At 36.2% G+C, this 26,835-nt stretch overlaps 1 protein-coding gene across 1 annotated transcript; it reads left to right on the forward strand.

The window, feature by feature from the left end:
- Nucleotides 1-6,907: 6,907 nt before the first annotated feature.
- Nucleotides 6,908-8,346, forward strand: LOC113465688 (polyglutamine-binding protein 1-like; the record flags this gene model as incomplete). The annotated part of the gene is made up of 2 exons (XM_026820419.1): nucleotides 6,908-7,383; nucleotides 7,600-8,346. Coding segments are annotated over 2 exons (567 nt in total), but the record flags the coding sequence as incomplete, so codon positions are not given.
- Between the last annotated feature and the right edge of the window lie 18,489 nt (nucleotides 8,347-26,835).

The following is a 26,835-nucleotide window of genomic DNA, read 5'->3' on the forward strand; positions in this document are numbered from 1 at the left end:
TACTAATTTAAACAAAGAATTCAAAAGAGAAAAATAATTATCATTTGCAATCAAAATGTAGAAAACAAAATTATTATCAGATTATTGTTAAGGACAAAAATTCAACAGAAAACATTATTACAGATATGTTTCAAACATGATTTTCATATTAGGTATGGGGATAATATTTACAAAGTTATCAATGACATTTACTTAAGACACAAATATTATTTACAAATTGAATTTCGTAGGTTTTCTGGATAATCGTCCTGACCTAGTTATATACGTGTTATTGCTTCTTGGACACTCCTCCCGGGTAACAGGGTTACTAATATTACCCTCCTCACGAGCAACAGGGTCCCTAACATTATTATCCTGCAAAGTATTAGGAACATACTGATTTTTTACATCATCATCATCATCCATACATAAATCATCCCACCTTCTGACATAGTTTTTGATGAATTTTGTATTCCTTTGTACAATCTTATTATTTTTACAAAGTTTGATTTTATAACTTCTAGGTATATCAAGCTTTTCAATAATCACACCTCTTTCCCATTGTCTACTACGTACATTTTGTACCAAGACTTCCTGTCCTAATCTGAAAGTAGACTCATTATTTAAAGCTCTAGAATTATAATACTTATTCTGAAACTGCCGATTTGGCTTACCAAAAGTCTTATCAACCACATTGGGTTCTAGGTCTGTCTTGAAAGTTACAATTTTAGATCTTAATTGCCTAGAGAACAAAAACTGTGCTGGTGAGTATTTACTGTTTGCTACTGGACTATTTCTATAGTTCAACATGCTAATAGACAAGTCACTATTATCTTCTTTACACTTTTTTAACAATTGTTTAAAGATTCCAACTGCTTTCTCAACCATGCCATTACTTTGGCTATGATAGGGACTTGTGTTGACTAAATTAAAGTCCCATTCTTTGGCAAACTGTTTGAATTTAAAACTACTAAAAGGTACATTATCAGCAATTACTTGGTGTGGAATACCAAATCTACTGAACAAATCTTTACAACATAGAATTACTCTATTTGAGTCCTTGTCAGGGACTTCATAATATTCTATCCAATTTGAATAGTAATCTACAGAGATCAAATAATTCTTTCCACCATACTCACAAAAATCTAATCCTATCTTATTGAATGGTAATTCAGGAATTTCATGGTTTAACAATGGATCTCTCATTTTTGACCTCTGGTACTTTTGACAAACATTACAAGACTGAATTACATTTAACAATTGTGATCTGATGCCTGGCCAATAATATCTACCACAGAGTTGCTCTTTTATCTTCTCAAAACCCAAATGACCCTCATGAGCATCTTCTAGTACCATTTTTCTACAATTTTTTGGGACTACTAATTTGTCCTCTAAAAATATTAGGTCATATTCAACAGTAATATCTTTTCTTACTTTATAAAAATGCAACCACTCATCAGTACAAAGCACAGAATTATTATTAGGCCACCCTTCTTTATAATAATGTAGGATTCTAGCAAGTATTTCATCATTAGCTGTCTCATCTCTTATCATTTCATACTTATCTTTTGAGAAATAAATACAATTACTTAGTACATGTACCATTTCGGTCATAGATGTATCATCAGGTTGATTTTTCTTAACAAAACTACGAGACAAGTAGTCTGCAATATACATGTACTTCCCAGGTAAGTATTTTAACTCAAACTTATAAGGAAATAATTTTAATTTTAGTCTCTTTAACCTGTTATTCTTAATTTTACATAAATCCTTCTGAATTATACTAATCAGAGGCTGATGGTCAGTTTGCACAATAACATTGTGATGACCATAGATATAATCATGTAGCTTCTCTAAAACCACTGTTATTGCTAATAACTCTTTCTCAATTTGAGCATAGTTGATTTCTGTGTCTGACAGACACCTTGAAACAAAAGCTACTGGATGACCCTCTTGGAGTAAACATCCTCCCACTGCATCTTTAGATGAATCAGCCTGTATCACTACTGGTTTTGAAAAATCAAAATTATACAGCTCAGTATTATTACAAATTAACAATTTAATTTTCTGAAAATTAGCTTCATGCATAGCTTTCCATTCATAGATAACATCAGTTTTCAAAAGTTCTCTCATAGGTGAAATTAATTCTGACAAATTTGGAATATGATCTCTAATGAAGTTTAACATACCCAAGTATGATTGTAACTCTCTCTTGGATTGAGGGCTTGGTAACTCACAAATGACTTTTACTCTATCAGGATCAGCTTTTACTGTACCATTAGAGAACACTGAACCTACATATTTTACAGAAGTAGTACAATATTGAAATTTGCTAGGATTAAACCGAATACTATATTTCCTGGCTACATTTACAACATTTAACAATATTTTATCCAGCTCTTCTTTAGAGTCTGCAAAGCACAATACATCATCCATGTATGTGACAACACCTTGTATACCAGAAAAATATTTTTTCACTTTTTTGCTGAACATTTCAGGAATGCAGTTTAAACCAAATGGTGCACGTAAGTACCTAAAACACCCAAAAGGTGTACTAAAAGTACACAGTTTACTTGATTCTTTATCCAAGACTAAATGATGGAATCCACTTTTTATATCTAAAACAGCAAAATATTTTTTATCTGCTATTTCCATTCTAATATCTTCTAATTTAGGTATTTCATAGAAATCTCTGACCAAATTTTTATTCAATTCTTGGGGGTCAATACATAACCTAAGTTCTCCATTCTCCTTTTCTACACAGACTAAATTAGACACCCACTCACTTGGTTCCTCTGATTCTGAAATAATACCTTCCTTCACATACTGGGATAGTGTTTCTCGTAACTTGTTTTTAATCTTCATGGGCACTCTCCTACTAGGTTGTGCCCTTGGCACTGCACCATCTTTCAGCTTCAATGAACATAGATCTGGAAACTGACCTATTCCTTGAAATACATCCTTATGCTTCTCCAGAAATACATCCTTGTCATCATCGTATGACTGCACTTGAACATCCACGTTCCTTATCTTCTCCATTACCTCCAACTCCGTAATGGATTGAAATCCCAACAATGATTTGGAACACTTGACAACATACACATTTGCAGATGTATTTACACCTCTAAACTCGAATACTCCTTTGAACATTCCTAGGGGCTGTACTACAAAGCCACCAAAAGCCTCCAGTCTCAAATTTGATTTTTCCAATGGAATGTTTGAAAATTCTCTCTGATACACATCCTCAGACAGGACATTTACTCCTGCTCCTGTGTCAACTTTGAATTTCACTGGAATTTTATTCAGGTAAATTGTTTCAAACCACTCAGCTTGATTCACATCTAGAATGGTTACTGTATCTAAGTCATACACAATTTCATTTACTGGTTTACTACCATTTCTTCCAAATTGGTTCTGATGATTGGTCCTACATACATTAGCGAAATGGTTTTTCTCGTTACATTTCAGGCATATTTTTCCATATGCTGGACATTCTCTAATACTGTGGGACCGTCCACATTTTCTACAGGGTACACCTCTAAACTCGAATACTCCTTTGAACATTCCTAGGGGCTGTACTACAAAGCCGCCAAAAGCCTCCAGTCTCAAATTTGATTTTTCCAATGGAATGTTTGAAAATTCCCTCTGATACACATCCTCAGACAGGACATTTACTCCTGCTCCTGTGTCAACTTTGAATTTCACTGGAATTTTATTCAGGTAAATTGTTTCAAACCACTCAGCTTGATTCACATCTAGAATGGTTACTGTATCTAAATCATACACAATTTCATTTACTGGTTTACCCTTTCTTCCAAATTGGTTCTGATGATTGGTCCTACATACATTAGCAAAATGGTTTTTCTCGTTACATTTCAGGCATATTTTTCCATATGCTGGACATTCTCTAATACTGTGGGACCGTCCACATTTTCTACAGGAAAATTTCCTTTGGCTATTTTGTTGCCTTGGTTGTTCACGATTCACATGTTGATTATACTTTATTTCTGTAATTTTGCTACAACTCACTGCTACAGTTGACTCTTTCTCAAGAACCTTTGAGTGTCTGTCAGCACTCTCAACAGCCTGGCAATAATTAATTACCTTTTTCAGGGTCATATCTTCCCTCAGTAATCGGCTCTGCAGATCTGAGTCTCTTAATCCCAGGACTAATTGGGTACGGAGCATTTTATCTCGTAACTCTCCAAAATCACATAGATCAACCAAATGTCGTAAATCTGTCAGAAAGTGGTCAAACTGTTCATTTTCAAGCTGTTTTCGCTTGAAGAAAAACTACAACACTTTATTAATTTTATATTAATTTGAACTACAATATTTTCCGGACACTCGAGTCCATCGGTCTTGTACCTTTTAATTCTATTTTCTAACTGAAGTAGGGATGTGGCTAGCTTCTCAACTCAGCATTGTTGTCAAACGTCCTAGCTACCTACACAGAGAGACGTAATGGAGAATGTTAGATGGAAGAGAAGAGAAAGTAAGGACAGGTGGAGGCAAAAAGATTTGGATAAGCCTAAAGACAGTAGTGTTTGCTTTTGTAGAAGAGGTTCATCATTTTTGCAACCTGAATTTTCCAAAACCAAGAATTACCTACTTATTTTCCAACAAAAACGACAAGACCTTGGCAGTTACAGTTCCCTTTATCAAACCTCTTCAAAAAAAGTGGTAGGCTCTATTTGTCATGAAGCCGCGAATGAAGTTGTTTTTTTTTTACTTACGATCCTAGCTGATTGAGTTCATATAGGAGGAGGAGAAGAAGAAGAAGAAGAAGAAGAAGAAGAAGAAGGAGAAGAAGAAGAAGAAGAAGAAGGAGGAAGAGGAGGAGGAGGAGGAAGAGGAGAAGAAGAAGGAGGAGGAGAAGAAGGAGGAGAAGAAGAAGGAGGAGGAGAAGAAGAAGAAGGAGGAAGAGGAGGAGGAGGAGGAGGAGGAGAAGAAGAAGAAGAAGGAGGAGGAAGAGGAGGAGGAGGAGGAAGAGGAGAAGAAGAAGGAGGAGGAGAAGAAGGAGGAGAAGAAGAAGGAGGAGGAGAAGAAGAAGAAGGAGGAAGAGGAGGAGGAGGAGGAGGAGAAGAAGAAGAAGAAGAAGGAGAAATAGGAGGAGGAGAAGAAGAAGAAGAAGAAGAAGAAGAAGAAGAAGGAGGAGAAGAAGAAGAAGAAGGAGGAGGAAGAGGAGGAGGAGAAGAAGAAGGAGGAGAAAAAGAAGAAGAAGGAGGAGAAGAAGAAGGAGGAGGAAGAGGAGGAGGAGGAGGAGAAAGGAACAAAAGAATTTCTACTCAATGAAAATTCATCTATTGTTCACTTCATATTAGACTTGGAAGTGGAGAGACGTAATGGAGAATGTTAGATGGAAGAGAAGAGAAAGTAAGGACAGGTGGAGGCAAAAAGATTTGGATTAGCCTAAAGTGTTTGCTTTTGTAGAAGAGGTTCATCATTTTTGCAACCTGAATTTTCCAAAACCAAGAATTACCTACTTATTTTCCAACAAAAATGAAAAGACCTTGGCAGTTACAGTTCCCTTTATCAAACCTTTTCAAAAAAGTGTGGAGGTGGAGCAGGTGGACAGATTTGGATGAGCATAATTATGTAGAAGAGGATGATCAATTTTGGAATCTGACTTTTTCCAACAATTATTTTCCTACCACAATGTAATACTAGTACGGTACCTAGGTACCTAATTCTAATCAAAAATGCTGACAATGTTGACTCTCTAGAAAGGGAGGTGGGGGGGGGGGGTTCCCAGGGTCGTTCACATAATAACCGGCCCAAACCTCTTCAAAAAAGTGTGGAGGTGGACAGATTTGGATGAGCATAATTATGTAGAAGAGGATGATCAATCCCAGGGTCGTTCACATAATAACCGGCCCTGGAACAAGTTTTGAAAATAATGCTCGCCTGGTAATCAAGAGGGCGTGGGTTCAATCCCAGCCGAGGTATGAAATTTTATAATCAAAATATGTAATTAGAAAATTTGACCACAATGTTGCCATGAGCCTACTGCTGGAGTAAAGGGACTTTTCAGTCCTCTGTGAGCAGTATAAATAAGCACTATTATTATTATTGCTCGTAATTTGGTAGGTAGGTGGTACTTTCATATTTTCCCCCTTTCAAAAAAAAGTGCTGGTTCTGGGCCCCCCTTTAGGCCCCCTGGGTCCGGAGCAAACGGGACCGACTGTATCCCCTGTGTACGCCCCTGGAGGTTCCATGAGAAAAGACAGGTGGCGTAACATATTATCACCGTCAGTGTGAAGTGTGTCCTAATGAGATTCCATAGCATGCCCCTGTCACCTCTGTGCCATAGCACGTCCCTGTCAGCCCTCATTAGGCGTGAGTTATGAGCCCTGCCTTGCACCTGCGGAAATAAAAATTTTTTTTAGTACCTACCCTACCTACAATAAAGATCAGATGGGTAAAAGATACATTGGGTAAATAGAGCAATGAGGATTGGAAAGGAGAGAAGGGGTGGCTAAAGTTGAAATTAAAGAGGCCCATAGTTACATAAAGTCCATAGGTAACAGAAGAAAGAGTTACTCCATATTTCTAAGGGACTTTTTAATAAGCAGTGACTTATACCTACTGACAATTGCTCTTTTTTTTGTTTTTTAGTTGGTAGGTACCTACCCTACCTACAATAAAGTTCAGATGGGTAAAAGATACATTGGGTAAATAGAGGAATGAGGATTGGAAAGGAGAGAAGGGGTGGCTAAAGTTGAAATTAGAGAGGCCAATAGTTACATAAAGTCCATAGGTAACAGAAGAAAGAGTTACTCCATATTTCAAAGGGACTTTTTAATAAGCAGTGACTTAATATGCTATCTTTCCTTTTCTCTAGGTTACGGCAGACATTACTACTGGGACACAGAGTCAGACAGTGTTAGCTGGCTTCCTCCAAATCATCCCAAAGCTATCATAACCGAATGTGTACTCCATATTTCTAAGGGACTTTTTAATAAGCAGTGACTTAATATACTATCTTTCCTTTTTTCTAGGCTACGGCAGACATTACTACTGGGACACAGAGTCAGACAGTGTTAGCTGGCTTCCTCCAAATCATCCCAAAGCTATCATAACCGAATGTGCTGCTGTGCTGAAAGAGGAAAGTCATCTTGCTGAAGGAGACAAAGACACATCCAGTGACGAGTCAGAAGACGAAGAAGAACCTGTCAAAGAAAAAGAAGAATTGAGCAAAGCAAAACCTGTGGAGAAAGAGAAAGAAAAACCACACCAGAAAAGAAATCAGAGGAGTAACAAACGACAGCAAAATGATCTTGACCCTATGGACCCGGCTGCTTATTCTGATATACCGAGAGGAGGATGGTCAGATGGACTTCAAACCGAGGCTAAATCTGGAGTTGATACGACAGTCACTGGATCTCTATTCCAGATGAGACCGTATCCAAGTCCGGGAGATATTTTGAGAGCCAATAAGAAGAAGAAGGTGGAGACAGAGGAAACATCTGGATCTCCTGAAAATTCTCCTTAGTCTGACAGAATCAGTTTTATTTTTCTTTCTTACTGAATTGCTAGACACAGCAGAGGTTGAGTGCAAAGGGCATTTACTGATGAAAATTTTGTAGCCAATTTTTTTTTTTTTTTTTTTAGCCCAAACTATCCAAGTCCAGGAGATATTTTGAGAGCCAATAAGAAGAAGAAGGTGGAGACAGAGGAACCATCTGGATCTACTGAAAATTCTCCTTAGTCTGACAGAGTTAGTTTTATTTTTCTTTCTTACTGAATTGCTAGACACAGCAGAGGTTGAGTGCAAAGGGCATTTACTGATAAAAATTTTGTAGCCAATTTTTTTTTTTTAGCCCAAACTTCCATTTATTCCATCTACAGAGAAAAAAATTAACTGTTTGTTTATATTTTCTGTGCTTGGAGTAGGGAGCACAAAGTCATTTGTAGACTAGGGCAGGGCCGTATTTAGACCCCTTTACTGTAGGCCAGACTCCAAAAACTTGGAGCATCCCCCCTCCAAACATTGCTGTTTGGGCTTTTCGGACTAAACCTTGGATACCTATTATCCCTTGTAGAGTAACAGAGAGGACATTACCAGTGGCTCAGTAACCTGTAAAACTCACTCAAAAAAAAAAAAAAATAAAATAAAATAAAAATAAATAAAAAAATAAATAAATAGAATAAAACAAAAAGAATTCCTCTCATTTTAAATCAAGACAATATAAAATTCTAGGTAGATATATTTCCTGTGCACTTGTATAATTTCTGTAAATAAATTCTAATTAAAGTACATATCTCTTGCAATTTCTTCAGATCACAAATCATTTTGCTACTTGCCTTGTCAAATAAATAAACTTTATAATTGTCCTTTTGAATGGGCCTTAATCACATTTTATAGGTAGGTACCTATGTATCAACTCAGATTTCAGAGTCTTGAATAGGTTGATAGTAAATATAATTCATGAAGCGGTCAAACTTTCTTGACTTGGCGGGGCGGAGCGCTACCGCGCTCCTTAATAGGTAGTTAATACATGATACAAGTCAAGTTTTGGTATTTTCCAAACGCCCTATACTGAAAACGGTATTATGGCTTCTGACGTTGTGTTTCATTGCGGTTCGCTTAACCCGAAACTTAAAAGTTAATAGCTGTTTCATTGTCCGTGTGTGAACAGGAAGCTGTTCTGGCAATCATACACAATTTCATTTACTGGTTTACCCTTTCTTCCAAATTGGTTCTGATGATTGGTCCTACATACATTAGCAAAATGGTTTTTCTCGTTACATTTCAGGCATATTTTTCCATATGCTGGACATTCTCTAATACTGTGGGACCGTCCACATTTTCTACAGGTTATTAGGCCACCCTTCTTTATAATAATGTAGGATTCTAGCAAGTATTTGATCATTAGCTGTCTCATCTCTTATCATTTCATACTTATCTTTTGAGAAATAAATACAATTACTTAGTACATGTACCATTTCGGTCATATAGGTAGTTAGGGATCAAGTTGTGAAGGCATCGGGTTGTACATACCAGTTATCAAGAAATGAATGAAGACATCAGACCAATCGGAATGAAGAGCTGCCAACCAATCTTAGGTTTGAAGAGAAATAAGAAGGTATCCACTTAAAAGCTAAAATGGCAGAAATAGGTACTTATTGTTTTTAGAAGTGTAGGAGTCATATAGAACATGGCAGAAATAGGTACTTAATGTTGTTAAATGTGTAGGAGTCATATAGACATACCTAGACCTACATTTACCTACTTAGGGTAAGTGTACCATTTATTCGCCCACTTAAAAAACGTACCATTTATTGGCCCACCTGCCCACATTTATTTTTCTAATTTTTGTTTTTATGACTACAATTTTTGAATAGCACTGGTTCGATAGCAGTCTTTAAGCCCTTTATTTTGATGACATTGGATCTTGAAAAAGTTCGTCCAGTTCAGACTTATGTGGCGTATGGTATAGGTGGGCCAATAAATGGTACGTTTTTTAGGTGGGCGAATAAATGGTACACTTACCCTATATGTACTTACCTATCAAGACTAACGCTGAAAATATGGCCCGCTTAACCTATTTACATACCAAATGATACTTACTCACCTTGTTATGTTGGTGTCTTCATAATTGAACACTTTTATGTCAGAAGGGCTTAACCCTACTTAAATCTTTTTGAGTAAAACGGAACCCCTAACGCGGCAGGTATTCTATTAAAAAAGAAATCAGTTTCAAAATGTAGATTTTTTACGCTCAATTTTTTTAAGATCATAAATTCTTCAAAGAAAGTTCTTCCATCCAGCAACCATTATCCACTAAGATATAAGATTTTTGTAAAATCCTCCGAATAGGTACTTTTCAATGGAAATCGAAAAAATTTAAGCTGTTTTCCTAAAAAAAAAATCTTTTTAAGGACCTCCTTGAATAATTTCGTTCAATTATTAATTATAATTATCTACCTGCGAACATATGGTGTGGTGTATTTGTATAACTACAATTAGCATGGTCTGATCAGACATCATGTAAACACAGTAGGCTCATAAAATATATAGGTGTACCCAATTAATGTCTCCAGAGACAATACCTACTACCTACGTAGGTATATTACGTTACATAGCTAAACCGAAAGAATGGCTCTAACAAATCTAACACCAAGTTGTATTAATATAATTATGTTGGTAGGTAGGTAGTTGGTAATGGAAAATTGGAAACTGAAAATGATACAGAAGATATTCAGTCACATTAAATGGATATCTACCTATAAGAAATTTTTTCTTCTTCTTTTTTATGTTATGAAGAGAGGTGATTGATTATTAAAACTTTCACTTTTGAGTTAATTGAAGATCTTGATTATCACAGTAAAACAATAGGAGAAATTTCACAAAAACTCGTATATCTAGAGATATGCCAAATTAGAGAAGCCGCGTTTTACCCAAAAAGCGTAAAACTGCGGTTTGGCCCTCCTTGAAATGAAGGCCTCACAAGCTGTCACATCATATTGTAAGATCTTGGATGTCATTTTAGATGTCCTTGTCTGAAAGAGGGAGGGGGGGGGAGAGGAGGAGAGGGAGGGGGACTTGAGCAGTAAAATACGCAGAAAGGTGACAAAAAAGAAGCTTTTTTAAAAGCGCTGCAGGCGAAATTCTAACGATTTGAGAAGCATAACATGCTAATTTTTTATGCCACAGGCGATATTTTGACAATTTGAGCAGTAAAGTATGCAGAAAAGTGACAAAAAGAAGCTTTTTGTCGCGCTGCAGGCGAAATTCTAACGATTTGAGAAGCATTACATATGTAAAGAGGCTAATTTTTTGCGTCGCAGCAAGCGAAATTTCAACAGGTTGAGAAGCATAACATAAACAGAGGCTGATTTCTTGCGCCGCAGACGAAATTTTGTCAAATTGAGCAGTATACTAAAAAGAACAAAAAGTACAGTGAAGAAACAAAAAGTAGCCTCCCCCCCTTTTTTTTTGTCTCTTCCTTTTCACTCCTTCCATTCTCCTCTCTTCTTTTTATCTCCTTCCATTCTGCTCTCTTCCTTATCTCTCCTTTCATTCTCCTCTCTTCCTTTTCTCTCCTTTTTTTGGTGGGGTCGAGAGAGCTATAGTAGCCCCCATAACCCCTCGTAAATCTCCAAAATCACATAGATCAACCAAATGTCGTAAATCTGTCAGAAAGTGGTCAAACTGTTCATTTTCAAGCTGTTTTCGCTTGAAGAAGTTGTAGTGTGTCATTGTTTCATTGATTTTTGGCTTTACAAATTGATCAAATTTGTTCAACACAGACTCTACTGTCTCCTCAACATCTTCTTCCTTGTCAAAGGTGTTATAAACCTTCAAAGCCTCTGGGCCTAACAGATTGAGTAATCTTGCCACCTGAACTTTGACCGGCTTTTCATAAGCCTCTGTGGCGATGAAATATATGTCCACCTCTTGACGGAACTTTCTGAGGTTCTCACCCACCGCATCATTGATCTCCAGTGGAGATGGCTTGTTATACAAACTCATTGCACTTCAAATACATTAACTGTTCTTTAAAAGCACTGTCAACATGATTTATTCACAAAAATAGCTAACAAAGCTCAAAAATTCTTGAAAGTTTCAGTTTTAGCAACAAATTATTTTTAAAATTTCCCCTTTTTTTTTTGATTGTTTACATTTTTCAATTCACTGATGTGAAGTTATCGTTCAACTGATAAAAATAACTACGGTAGTCAACGCGGACTACGGAAGCCAAAATTCGCCTCACTTTAGACGTGACAACTGGCAACACCGGACTCTATTGTTCACTACGCGGAGTACGCGGCAAAATTCAAAAAACAGACACGAGGAACAATATTTCAGAAAATTATAAAATTATAGCTTAAATGTTCATAAAGCGCCATGTTCTATTTACTTATTGAAGTAAATGTAAATGATTTATATTAGGAAATAAAGAACTCTTATTTTAGTTATTTATTACAAAACTACAATAATTCTTGGAAATTAAGGCTGTCTTTCTCATATCCTGTCTTCCTTCCTTCTTTCATTACTTTTTTTTTTCATCAGCCTAGGTAGCTTGGTTGGTAACGAGTCTGCTTTTTAAGCGCTAGGCCGCGGGTTCGATTCCCGTTCAAGGCGGATTTTATCCTGAAGAAGGACAAGTTTAGGGGAGTCATGGGTATTATCATGAACATTTCTACTAACTCTCCTCTTTGGTTTGGTGTTTTTTTTTCCAGAGGTCTGATAGAGGGAACTGTAACTGCTAAGGGGAATACAGGATGGGATAAAGCCAACCATTCCGATAAGATAAAATACGTCCCGAGCGGGAATCGAACCCGCGTCCTATTAAAGCAACCCACGACTGTTTGAATTTTTTCATTAGAACGGTATCCTACGTACCTACCTAAAAATTGCATTTTAAACCTTTTTCATAAATTTTAACTACCTATAAGATTATGAAATAGGTAATTTTTAACCATAAAATTATGAAAAAAGTAATTATGACTATTCATAAAACATTTTTAAATGATAAAATTATGTAAGAAAAAAATGACCCCTCTGGGATTCGAACCCCCACCCATCACACTTATCATCACAGTAGAGGAGTAAAAATACACACACCAAACCGCTCGGCCACTAAGACTTTTGTTACTCAAGCGCACAAAACTTCTTTATTAATCAACTCGACCGAAAAGTTTGAAATTTTCCCCTAAAAGTCACTTTTTCCTCTCTAGCGGGTCTCCCTTTAGTGCTAAGAAGATGAAACCAAGAAAAGGCACTTCTCCTCGGCGAGACCTTTTCGGAGATACCTTAATCGTCTTCCCACCATTTGTAGAACGGGCTGTAGGTGTGATTAATTGAATCGGGTGAAAACAAAAAAAAAGAAAATTTTTTTTCGCGATTTTCAAGATTTTTGAGCCTCAGAAAACCGGTTAAACAAATCGTAGAAAGTTCGGATTTTGGAGATTTCGCATCTATTTTCACGTCCGACCAGGAATATCAAATAAAATTTGCTTAAAGTTAAGGGGAAGTGGGAGAAAAGTTGGGTTTCTCTGGAACTTGTGGAGGAGTGGAAGGTGTATTTGTCATAGAGGTAGGGACTTGTCATAGAGGAAATGAATGAACACATCAGACCAATCGGAATGCAGAGCTGCCAACCAATCTTAGGATTGAAGAGAAAGAAGAAGGTATCCACTTAAAAGCTAACATGGCAGAAATAGGTACTTAATGTTGTTAGAAGTGTAGGAGTCATATAGAACATATCTAGACCTACATTTACCTATACTTATATGTACTTACCTATCAAGACTAACGCTGAAAATATGGCCCGCTTAACCTATTTACATACCAAATGATACTTACTCAGCTTGTTATGTTGGTGTCTTCATAATTGAACACTTTTATGTCAGAAGGGCTTAACCCTACTTATCTTTTTGAGTAAAAGGGAACCCCTAACGCGGTATTCTATTAAAAAAGAAATCAGCTTCAAAATGTAGATTTTTTACGCTCAATTTTTTCAAGATCATAAATTCTTCAAAGAAAGTTCTTCCATCCAACAACCATTATCCACAAAGATACAAGATTTTTGTAAAATCCTCCGAATACTTTTCAATGGAAATCGAAAAAATTTAAGCTGTTTTCCTAAAAAAAAAAAAAAAAAAAAAAAAAAAATTTTTTTAAGCGATTTTCAAGATTTTTGAGCCTATCAGAAAACCGGTTAAACAAATCGTAGAAAGTTCGGGTTTTGGAGATTTCGCATCTATTTTCACGTCCGACCAGGAATATCAAATAAAATTTGCTTAAAGTTAAGGGGAAGTGGGAGAAAAGTTGAGGTGAAAATGCCGAAAAACGCTGAAATTCTGTTTCGTGTTAATATAGGCCGGGCGGTGCTGCGAACTCTTGACGTTCGCGCGCCTCCCGGCGCGCTTGATAGGCCGGGCGGTGCTGCGAACTCTTGACGTTCGCGCGCCTCCCGGCGCGCTTGATAGGCCGGGCGGTGCTGCGAACTCTTGACGTTCGCGCGCCTCCCGGCGCGCTTGATAGGCCGGGCGGTGCTGCGAACTCTTGACGTTCGCGCGCCTCCCGGCGCGCTTGATAGGCCGGGCGGTGCTGCGAACTCTTGACGTTCGCGCGCCTCCCGGCGCGCTTGAACTACAATTAGCATGGTCTGATCAGATATCATATAAACACAGTAGGCTCATAAAATACATAGGTGTACCCAATTAATGTCTCCAGAGACAATACCTACTACCTACGTAGGTATATTACGTTACATAGCTGAACCGAAAGAATGGCTCTAACAAATTTAATGCAACATCAAGTTGTATTGATATAATTATGTTGGACGTTGGTAGTTGGTAATGGAAAATTTGAAACTGAAAATGATACAGAAGATATTCAGTCACAATAAATGGATATCTAGGTATAAGAATTTTTTTCTTCTTCTTTTTTATGAAGAGAGGTGATTGATTATTACCTAACTTAGGTACTAAAACTTTCACTTTTGAGTTAATTGAGGATCTTGATGATTTTCACAGTAAAACATTAGGAGAAATTTCAAAAAAACTCGTGTATCTGGAGGTAGGCCGCGTTTTACCCCAAAAAGCGTAAAACTGCGGTTTGGCCCTCCTTGAAATAAAGGCCTCACAAGAGCTGGGCCCAAAAGGCACACCAAGATAGATGGGACAAAGTCTCAGGACTCCGACACAGCAAACTCATGATGCTAGGACCAAACAAGGACCTCACCATGAACATTCTCTCCCTAAACCGGAAGAACATCCGCTTGGTCACCAGCCTGATTACCGGGCATTGTGGTCTAAGGAAACATCTACAAACAATGGGCCTATACCAGGGTCAAGTTGTGTGTAAGTTATGCGGGGAGTGCGAGGAGACAGCTACTCATGTCATCTTCGAATGTAACTCCCTAACAATATGGAGACTTACTGTAGGGTTAGCCAACCCCCAGCAAGATATCCATAGACACAACCTAACTAAAAAGCTCCTGAAGATCGTTCGGATCTTCGAGCTTAGCTAGGAAAACAGCTTAACCCCACACACAAAAAGCCCAAATTGAGGCTTAGGTGTAGGGGCTGACCAGCCCCAAAGGACGGGTTGAGCTTCTACGAATCTACGAAGGCCTCACAAGCTGTCACATCATATTGTAAGACCTTGGATGTCATTTTAGATGTCCTTGTCTGAAAGAGGGAGGGGGGGAGAGGAGGAGAGGGAGGGGGGAGAGGAGAGGAGGAGAGGGAGGGGGAAGAAGGAGTAGAGGGGAGGTGGGGGCACTTGAAACCCAAGGTAATCTTCGGCATTTATCTTCACGCGTGTTCCATTTAACAGCTAATCTTACTCAATCTATCTCTGTAGCTATCTCACAGTGGTTCATAGAACATGACAATTTATCTCAGAATTTTATCAACATAACACTTTAAGAGTTTAAGATATTAGGGTGTGGAGGGGAAGGACAGGGCCCGGGCCCCGTCGCCGCCCTCCCCTCCCTGCATCTCGAGCTTAATTTTTCTCCTCAACTGTACGTCAGACTCCGAAAAATTGGGGTTGACGGGGCCCGGCCACCAACCTTCCCTACTTTTGAGCTTCATTTTTCTCCTGTACTGTAGGCAAGACTCCGAAAATTTGGAGCATCCCCCTCACCCCGTACATCACTCTTTGGACTCTCGCCCCCCCCCCTCGACAAAATCCTACGGCCCTGGGGTAGGTGAAGGAGAATACGCCGCGCCTCGCTGATCCCACAAATGCAATTGGGAAAAGCTGGAGCAAAAGAAGAAGAAAAAGAGGAGAAAGAAGGAGAAGGAGAAAAAGAAGAAGGAGAAGAAGAAGGAGGAGGAGAAGGAGAAAAAGAAGAAGGAGAAGAAGAAGGAGAAAAAGAAGAAGGAGAAGAAGAAGGAGAAAAAGAAGAAGGAGAAGAAGAAGGAGAAGAAGAAGGAGGAGAAGAAGAAAAAGAAGAAGGAGGAGAAGAAGAAAAAGAGGAGAAAGAAGAAGAAGAAGAAAAAGAGGAGAAAGAAGAAGAAGGAGGAGAAAGAAGAAGAAGGAGGAGAAGAAGAAAAAGAGGAGAAAGAAGAAGAAGAAAAAGAGGAGAAAGAAGAAGAAGGAGGAGAAAGAAGAAGAAGGAGAAAAAGGAGAAGAAGGAGAAAAAGAAGAAGGAGAAGAATAAGAAGAAGACAACTTGACAAAGACAATCATTAGGTATCTCTCTTTTATGATTAGATAACGGTTTATACAACATTACATTGTAATGTCATATGATGTTAATAGGAACGATGAACTTTATTTTATAACCTTGAAGTCGAGAATAAATGAAGCATCAGGGTAACGGTAGAAACACACGTCACATCACGTCACGCCACGGGAGCTCATGGGGAGTCAGAAAGATATGAGTCGTATTTTACTATCGACCTCTGTGGGTACTTTCGCCAAGGAGATACTTCAACACCCTGGCTGCCAAAGTATATCCACAGAGGTTTCTCTTTAGTAGAAAAAGTACCATAATAAAAGCTAGCCTAGTTAGCTTAGTTGGTAGCGCGTCTGCCCTGTAAGCGCTAGGCCGCGGGTTCGATTTCCGCTCGGGGCGGATTTTATCCTGATGGGATAATGTTCGTTCTCGGAACGGCTGGCTTTCTCCTATCCTGTCTTCCTTCTCTCTTCGATTTCGGGACGATAAGACCATAGCAGTTACAGTTCCCCCTGTCAAACCTCAACCCAAAAAAAAAAAAAAAAAAAAAAAAAACATAATAAAAAATATGTTGGTATGTACAGCTATACAGGAATACAGGTCACTCCTCGATCGTAGGAGCATTTTACTTTTTCAATAGTCCTGCTATTTTATTTTAAAAAAATAGCATTTTTATTCTTCGTTCATTTCTGTTTCATGTATTTTATTTTCTGTAGCGGAACATTAGGGGCAGAGAAATAGGAGGGCGTAAATCTATTGAACTATGACATTTTTCTCCCCATGTACATAGATATACCCATATAATTGTGTGTACAATATATAATATACTATATACATATTGTATACAGGGTATCATCAAAAGTGAAGAAATCACCCGGATATCTCGAGTAGATACCGATTGAGTTTTGGTAAAAAGATAAACACGTAGGTATAGGAACTATAGGACTATAGGGACTTTTTCCAATGAAATCTGCAAGTCTTTATACCACTCGAAAATAGTGTCTACTACTTTTAGCGTAAAATTATTTATTTATTATTTATTTATTTAATACACATTCAGCAATTAGTTATCAGCCATTAGTGAGCGTAAAATAGTATGAACTAGGGTAAGTGTACCATTTATTCGCCCACCTAAAAAACGTACCATTTATTGGCCCACCTGTGGGTCTTCGCTACATAAGTCTGAACTGATTTCAGAACAATAATGTATATGTATACAAGTATACTTAGCAAATACGTAGGGTAAGTGTACCATTTATTCGCCCACCTAAAAAACGTACCATTTATTGGCCCACCTGTGGGTCTTCGCTACATAAGTCTGAACTGGACGAACTTTTTCAAGATCCAATTTTATCAAAATAAAGGGCTTAAAGAATGCTATCGAACCAGTGGTATTCCGAAATTGTAGTCATAAAAACAAAAATTAGAAAAATCAAAGTTCCTTCCTACAGGAGCAAAAATTAAGGAATTTTTAATTGTGTTAAGCATATTTAAATGCTTGTCACAAATATCGTTCCCCGATTATTACACCTAGATAATGGCACTTTTATTTTTAATGTTTTGCCAAATTTGAATTTAGAGATAGTCGGGTGTTTTCTAACTTTTGGGACATCCTATATAGCAAAATGGACACAGGAGAAAATATTTCACCGTCCTTTGTTTTGGATCGCATCCAACCAAATCCCTTGAATAAATACAGTGTGGCGAGGTTTATTTTATTTTCTATTAGAGAGGAGAAAAATATAATAAATAAACTAAAAGTAAATAGAAATGAAATGTGTTTGCCTTTGGAATGATCTAAAAAAAAAAAAAAAAGAAAATGGTTGGAGTGGATATTAATTGCACTTTTTCCTCGCAGATAGTGCTGTCTACCTATAGTGTGTCCAGATCAATGTGACAGCAAAAAAATAGGCATTGTTGCCAAACATGTACCTAATGAACTCCCCATCCGTGGCACAAGCTCCGGCTTTTACGGATGGGTATACCATTTGTTAACTATTTATTTTGATGAGAGAATTGTTCTGAAAAACCAATACCTAAATGGAAACTTATAAAATAAAAATAAAATAAAATGTCACATGTGCAATGGTAGAGAATCTCTAAAAGGGGAAGCTATATTGCACAGTGCTTCCTTCGACAGTGGAACAAAGTCAGGTAAGGCGATATCCACCTTACCTGTTCTGGAATCCAACCTCTGAACTTAGAGCTACCTCTGCATTTTAGAAGAGAGAGAGTTTATCAAAAATAGACCTTTACCTGAATTGCAACAATGTAAGGATTTCCTGCAATCTGATTGGTTCCTTCATTTTGGGTTGATGACTCATTGCTGTCACATTGATCTGGATGAACTATACCTCTATTTGTCCCTACCAGTATGTGCCTAACCTATCAGTAAATTTACGCCTATTTGTCCCTACCAGTATGTGCCTAACCTATCAGTAAATTTACGCGAATAAAATACGCCTACAATCCAAAGAGAGAAAGAAATTTATTCGAATGCCTTTTTAAGCGCTGGGTCGCTGGTTCAATAGCCGTCCGTCACGAAAACAAGCTGGGCCCGTCCCTCCGGGAATTTTTCAGCCCGTACTTTATTCGATCGTGGTTAAAGAAAATCAGTACTCATGTACCTACCTAATTTGTTTAATATTCAGTTAATTATTATTATTATTATTATTATTATTATTATTATTATTATTATTATTATTATTATTATTATTATTATTATTATTATTATTATTATTATTATTATTATTATTATTATTATTATTATTATTATTATTATTATTATTATTATTATTATTATTATTATTATTATTATTATTATTATTATTATTATTATTATTATTATTATTATTATTATTATTATTATTATTATTATTATTATTATTATTATTATTATTATTATTATTATTATTATTATTATTATTATTATTATTATTATTATTATTATTGATTTTATTATTATTATTATTATTATTATTATTATTATTATTATTATTATTATTATTATTATTATTATTATTATTATTATTATTATTATTATTATTATTATTATTATTATTATTATTATTATTATTATTATTATTATTATTATTATTATTATTATTATTATTATTATTATTATTATTATTATTATTATTATTATTATTATTATTATTATTATTATTATTATTATTATTATTATTATTATTATTATTATTATTATTATTATTATTATTATTATTATTATTATTATTATTATTATTATTATTATTATTATTATTATTATTATTATTATTATTATTATTATTATTATTATTATTATTATTATTATTATTATTATTATTATTATTATTATTATTATTATTATTATTATTATTATTATTATTATTATTATTATTATTATTATTATTATTATTATTATTATTATTATTATTATTATTATTATTATTATTATTATTATTATTATTATTATTATTATTATTATTATTATTATTATTATTATTATTATTATTATTATTATTATTATTATTATTATTATTATCTGTTTCTCTCTCTTTCTTTCTCTCTCTCTCTTTTCCCTCACTCTTTCTTTTTCTCTCCCCCCCTTTTCCCATCCCTTCTCTATATTTTCTGTTTTCTACAGATACCTCGTTATACCTACACCTAGTTACATACATAGGTACTAACTACCTAGTTACATACATAGGTACTAACAAAACAGAAGATAATAATTTTGTTGAGTTGGAGGTATGTGTCAAGTACTATATCATACATATTTCTGGACATGGTCTTCACTTGACTGGAGTGGATTACAGACTATCCCCTATCTAGTAGACGTTAACAAACAAGACTACAGATAAAAGGACAGACGAGTTGATATATTTCGACCACTACCATGGCCATCATCAGAACAACTAAATAAAAAATTACAAAAAATTGAAAATTCGCGCCAAGACGACACAACCGCTACTAGCGGTGAAAATTGAAACACCTAGAGAAAGGAATTTTCCTTCTTCTTGTTTTTCTCTTTATCCTCCTCTTTCTTCTCCTCCTCCTTCTTCTTCTGCTTCTTCTCCTCCTCCTCCTCCTTCTTCTTCTGCTTCTTCTGCTTCTCCTTCTTCTTCTTCTTCTCCTTCTCCTCCTCCTTCTTTTTCTTCTTCTTACATTTTTATATCTGGTCCTGTCAAATTGAACATGTTTCTTTCCTAGTTTATTCTTCTCTTTCGTATTTTTAGCTGAATTCACACGATTCGGATATGATATGTGATAGTTTGCACGTTGACACAAAAGTTGTGGTCCAAATTTAGTTGACTGAATCTTCTCCCTGTGTTGAAGATTCCTGTCAAAGTTTCATCAAAATCGGTGGAGCCGTTCTAGAGTTATGATGAATCAAAATAATCTTGGACCAGACAGACGGGAAAAAGGCGAAACATATAACAGATTGTAAAATTTACTTCGTTCGATTCAAAGTCCACATTTGGCATATTGACTTTTCTAGGTAGGTTGAAATGATAAACATATACTGTTTGTTTGTTTAATATGTTTGTTTGTTTATCATTTGTTTCTCTGTTTATCGTCATCACTGTTTATCATCAGTATATGTTTATCATTTCAACCTACCTAGTCAAGATGGACCTTCACAAAGTTACAGAATCTTCAATCTATCATATTGACTTTTGAAACACCGTGTTGTATCAGTAAGGATGATGTAATATTGGTACGTAATGAAGGCAAGGCAAGCAAATAGTAAAAGTTTAGGAAGAAAATATCTAACAAGGCATTTGACAAGATGAAAAATCTGTTTGAAAAAGAAAAGTTCTGAGCTTGTCTGCGTCAGAAGATCAAGATAGCAAAATAAAATGAAAATAAAGAAATAAGGACCTATACATAGATAAAATATAAAATAAATAATCAAAATAAATATAAAAACTTGGAGTCTCTTTAACAGTTTCGATTTTTTTCCAGTGCTGGTAGGGAAAAAGTTTCTAAAATATAAAATAAAAATAGTTGAAAAAATAAGTGAAAATAGACAAAATAGTTTTCAAAAAATATGAAATAGACACAAATAGGTAGGTAATATTTAATTACCTACGTAAAATATTGAAATAGGAAAAAGTTAGGAAGAAGAAGAACATTAAATAAATAAAATAAAAAACATGAAAATGAATATTTTCACTCGAGAGAATTTATGATTATTTTTTCTCCAGGAAAATCGGGACATTCCATTTCCTTTCGACAAGGAGGCAAGTTTTCAAAACTCCTTTTTTTAAAAAAAAAAAAAAAGAAAAATCAAAGCTCTCCCTATACAATATCTCTCTCGTATTATAGGAGTATTTCTGACAAATAAATTAAAAAAAAAAAAAAAAGCCGTAGGGGGGCCATCCCTCCTATCCGGATTTAAGAGCTTTCGAAAGCATCAGAAGCTTTTAGCCCCTCAATAGAGAGAGAGAGAGAGGAGAGGGAGGAGAAACATAGGGAAGGGGAGGAGAGAGAGAGGGGATTTTGGGGGGGGGGGGCGGAAAAGGGGGGTTTGGGGCCGAGCGGAAAAGGCCGGCAATAAAACTTGATTAAGACAACGTTTTTACTCTCTCTCTCTCTCTCTCTGTCTCTGGTCTCTCTCTCTCTTCTCTCTCTCTCTCTCTCTCTCTCTCTCTCTCTCTCTCTCTCTCTCTCTCTCTCTCTCTCTCTCTCTCTCTCTCTCTCTCTCTCTCTCTCTCTCTCTCTCTATTCTATTGTTCTCGTCTGTCTCTGTCTGTATCTGTCTGTTTCGCCGGCAGTAATGAAAGTTTTTGACATGATTTTGCTGAATGAGTTTTTCTCCTCTTCTCCTTCTTCTTCTTTCTTTTCTTGTCTTTCTCCTGCTTTTTAGTCCGTCCTTCCTTGTCTTTTATTATACAGTTCTAGTGTAGATGTTCCAACTAAAAAAAAAAAAAAAAATACGATAGTAATAGGTAATCAGAGGTATAAGGGACGGACTATTGTATTCGCTTCGGTGTCGTCTGTGTGTCTGTCGGTCTGTCTGTCTGTCCCCATAGAAGGACTTATCCAAGCCTGGTCGAGCTATATATCAAATTAAAGGTCTTTTTACCAGGAAGACGAAAGTGGTGGTGCAAATTTTGTCCAGAGAACCATAAAGCCAAAAAACCAAAAAAAAAAAAAAAAAAAACTGGTTTTGGGGAGATTTTTTTCACATTTTCTCACACAAATGAGCTTTGATCTTTAAATTTGTCGCGACAACCTATGAACTCAAAGCGAGAAAGTTTTGGATAACACTTCAGTCATTAATTTAAGACCGGTTTTAGCGTCATCTATGTTAAGCTACGCCGAGCAAGGTTAATAAATGGATGGGTGACTTAAAATAAAGGGAGAACGGGCTCTAGTCTTGATTTTAAATCATTTAATCCTATGTTCCTCTATTTACTGTGGTATTTAACATCATATTATGACATTGATATAATGTAGAATAATTCAAAATAATAACAATCCATTTTATGTCGTCTATTTCCAAGTAGACAGTGTAGGTAGAGACTATTTTAATTAGTCATGACGACTTTGCTGAGATTTTTATGTTTTTATTTATGCTTCTGGGACAGCTGTTTATTGCCTGGAAAAAAATGTAGGCAGCAAAATAATGATAGAAACGGAACATTGTAATCATTATTTATTATAACAGAGATGCAATGTAAAAGAAAAATGAAACCAGGAGGAGACGTAAAAATCCTCGTAATTAAAAACGTAATATTAATAAAAAAGTAAAAAAAAAAACGTTAATAAAAATGAATATTATTAGCTAATACATAAATACCTACCAACTAATAAAAAATGTAATAATTTTACTCTATTGTTTTACAGTCATACATTTGTTACTTCGGATTATTTTTCCCCATTGATATTACATGAGTAGATATGAGTAGGTAATTACGTTACGTACAACCAAAAACTATTACGGATTACGGTGAAACTGAAAAAAAAAAAGCCATCAGCAGAGCGCGATGGTCTCCCTTCTGGTTACTAACCACGCACAACGTTGTTTAACCCAAGTGATTCATTGGCAACTTGTGGTTTCAACATGCTATCACCGCTGGCTAGTGGCTACAACCTACAACCAGACCAAAAATTAAAATGTTTATAAAATGGAAAAGGTATGTTTGTCCTCTCCACAAAATTAATATTCGCCTCAGTGAGCTTGGTCACTCATCCATTTAATATCCACGCCCACTGTAGCCTCACCGAGAAAATCAGATTATTCCAAACACGTAGGTCTGTGAACTCTCTCTCTCTCTCTCCCCTTTCTCTATCCCTCCCTTTCTCTCTCTCTCTCTCTCTCTCTCTTTCTTTCTCTTTCTCTCCTTCCCAGTCCCTCTCTTTTTCTCTCTATCCCTCCCTCTCTTTACTTTCTAAGTTCTCTCTTCTTCACTCCTTGTTCCCTTTCCTCTTTCCCTCTCTCCTTTCTTACTCTTTCTTTTGTTTACTACCTATAGTTATTTCTCTCTCTCTCTCTCTCTCTTTTCTTCTCCAGGTTTCTGTCTAGCCATAAATCGTGTTTACCGCTCCAAAAAGTCCCTCCCGACCCCTCACACTAAAAACATCCTTATTCACCACATCCGAAAATTCCCTTCTTTACCTCACCCAAACTATAAAATCCTCCTCCCATCCTTTCATCTTCAGACTATACAAACATTAGCAGTTAAACCAGTGCAAATTAAACTGTGGTCCAAAGAATTCTTTTTTTGTGGCTTTTTAGAAATAGTTACATCAAATAGATATGACATATAGATAAGAATTTAAGGATAGAAATTAAGGCGCAGAAAAGGTGAGCATAAAGTAATCACAGTAAAAATCAGTTTGGCCCGCGATGCCGATAAGTTTGTTCACTCCTGGTTTAAACCCCCCCCCCCTTAACCCTGTCAGAAATTATCTAACCCAAATGATGATATTTATTTCACTTCATAATATTTATATTCATAGCGGTTTGTATGTGTAACACATGCACAAACACATTTGCATAGTAAAAAAAAACTCCCAAAATAGAACATTAACCTTTCCCTGAACCCAAAATAGAACATTAACCTTTCCCTGAACCCAAAATAGAACATTAACCTTTCCCTGAACCCAAGTCATCCTTGAGCCACCACTAGTAATTTTATGTATCATACCTAGGTATAGGTAGTCCCTTTTATGTATCATACCTAGGTAGGTAGTCACTTTCAGAGGAAGATAACTTTATCATAGGTAAATAGCTACAGGCTATAGGTAGATAGGTATTATTCATAGTGGTGGAGACGCCAGGTCACAATTTTCATACACTGATGTGTGGCGTTTTGCATAATCAAAATAATTACATGGCATTCACACGATTTCGATTTTGCTATTATTTGATTTGAAAACAAGACTAGAGCCCGTTCTCCATTTATTCCTTTTAATATTTCCTAATAACTACCAATAATGTTTACCTAAGTCACCCATCCACATTCACATTTATTGGCCTTGCTCGGCGTAGCTTAACATAGGTGACGCTAAAACCGGTTTTAAATTATCTACAACTTTCTCGCTTTGAGTTCATAGGTCGTCGCGACAAATTTCAAGATCAGAGCTCATTTGTGTGAGAAAATGTTAAAAATCCCCCCAAAAGCGGTTTTTTGGTTTCTTGGCTTTATGCTTCTGTGGACAAAATTTGCACCACCATTTTCGTGATCCTGGTAAAAAGACCTTTAATTTGATATATAGGTCGACCAGGTTTCCCGACGCAGTGGGATTTTTATCCCTTTTCAGGGATTTTTCAGGTCTGACTGGGATAAAAATGAATTTAGGGATTTTAAGGGATTTTTAACAATTTTAAGTGATAATAATTTTTATTCATCTAATAAAAATACATTAATTATTTAAAGTCAATATTGAAGGGTATTTGAGTGAAATTTCGTGTGTATGGCCGCCATACACGCCTTATATGGACGCTACGCCACTGGTAAATAGGCAAATAGCTACAGGCTATAGGTAGGTAGATAAGGTATTATTCATAGTGGTGGAGACGCCAGGTCACAATTTTCATACACTGATGTGTTGCGTTTTGCATAATCAAAATAATTACATGGCATTCACACGATTTAGATTTTGCTATTATTTGATTTGAAAACAAGACTAGAGCCCGTTCTCCCTTTATTCCTTTTAATATTTCCTAATAACTACCAATAATGTTTAAGTCACCCATCCATGTATTGGAGTAGCTTAACATAGGTGACGCTAAAACCGGTCTTAAATTATCTAAAACTTTCTCGCTTTGAGTTCATAGGTCTTCGCGACAAATTTCAAGATCAGAGCTCATTTGTGTGAGAAAATGTGGTAAAAATCCCCCAAAAGGCGGTTTTTTTGGTTTCTTGGCTTTGTGGTTCTGTGGACAAAATTTGCACCACCATTTTCGTGTTCCTGGTAGAAAGACCTTTAATTTGTATATAGGTCGACTAGGTTTGGATAAGTCCTTCTATAGGGACAGAGTGACAGACAGACGACACCGAAGCGAATACAATAGTCCGTCCCTTAAACATTTTTATTACTATTGTAATAATAAAGGAAGGACGGGCTAAAAAATGGAAAAATTAAAAATCTCTCATATCTATTTATGTTATAAGGAGATGCTTTCATACATTCTGATACCCGTATGGGTGAAAAGGCAATAAAAAGTGATTCTATTCTATTCTTCATGCGGGTCTGATGTGAGTAAACACCTTTGCCAGCTAACGTGTTGAAGTTGAAAATTCAGATTCCAAAAATGAACCGGTTCTGATTCCGAAAAGAAACTACACCTCTATGTATAATTACCTATAGGTTCCTATCACATTAGAAAGTTTATTTACCTTTCACATAGGAATGTCTACATTATTAACCCTTTCGGGTCAACCACTTCCATAGCAGTGCTCAAAAAATTTATAAGAGTACACACTACTGCTATAGCAGTGTAGATGCACACTACTGCTTTTTTTTTTTTTTTTTTTTTTTTTTAGGGGGTTTGACAGGGGGAACTGTAACTGCTTTGGTTTTTTCGTCCCGAAATCGAAGATAGAAGGGAAGACAGGATACGAGCAGAAGCCAGTCGTTCCGAGAACCGAACATTATCCCCATTCAGGATAAAACCGCTCCGGGCGGCGAATCGAAGCCCGCCCGGCCTAGCGCTTACAGGCAGGGGACGCGCGCTACCAACTAAGCTAACTCTGCTGCCATTTATTATTTCTATCTTATTTATTATTTATTTTTCATAAATTTATTTTAAAAGGGCACACTCTCTCGATTGAAGCAGTACTAAACATTCTAAAAATTTTGTAATATTCCGCGCTGACATGAATATTACATTACCCCACAGCGTGGCCAAATAGCAATAACTATACGCTGACTATTGGCCTATGAGCAGTAGTCAGCGCGAAAGGTTAAACGTACCAAATTTCAAAGGAAAATTCAAAGCGTAGGACTGGTAGAAGGGTTGTATGGGAGAGAGCCACGAAAGGGTTAATAATGTTCCCCTAATAAGATTCAAAAGTATCGCGGGTTTTGAGTATTGATAATGCATTTTGACACGTCGATAATTTAAACGGGGGGGGGCCCGTGGTAGGGGGGGGTCGCGGCGGCGGGCGGGCGCCGTTGGGCGTGGCCTCAATTAGAACGGAGGGTAATGGGGCTGATTGAAAATCCAATCCAAATATGCGCATTCAAGATTAGTACTAACCTGAATTAGGTTTAT

Source organism: Diaphorina citri, unplaced genomic scaffold, assembly GCF_000475195.1.
Source record: "Diaphorina citri unplaced genomic scaffold, Diaci psyllid genome assembly version 1.1 scaffold145, whole genome shotgun sequence".
NCBI classification, from domain to species: Eukaryota; Metazoa; Arthropoda; class Insecta; order Hemiptera; family Psyllidae; genus Diaphorina; species Diaphorina citri.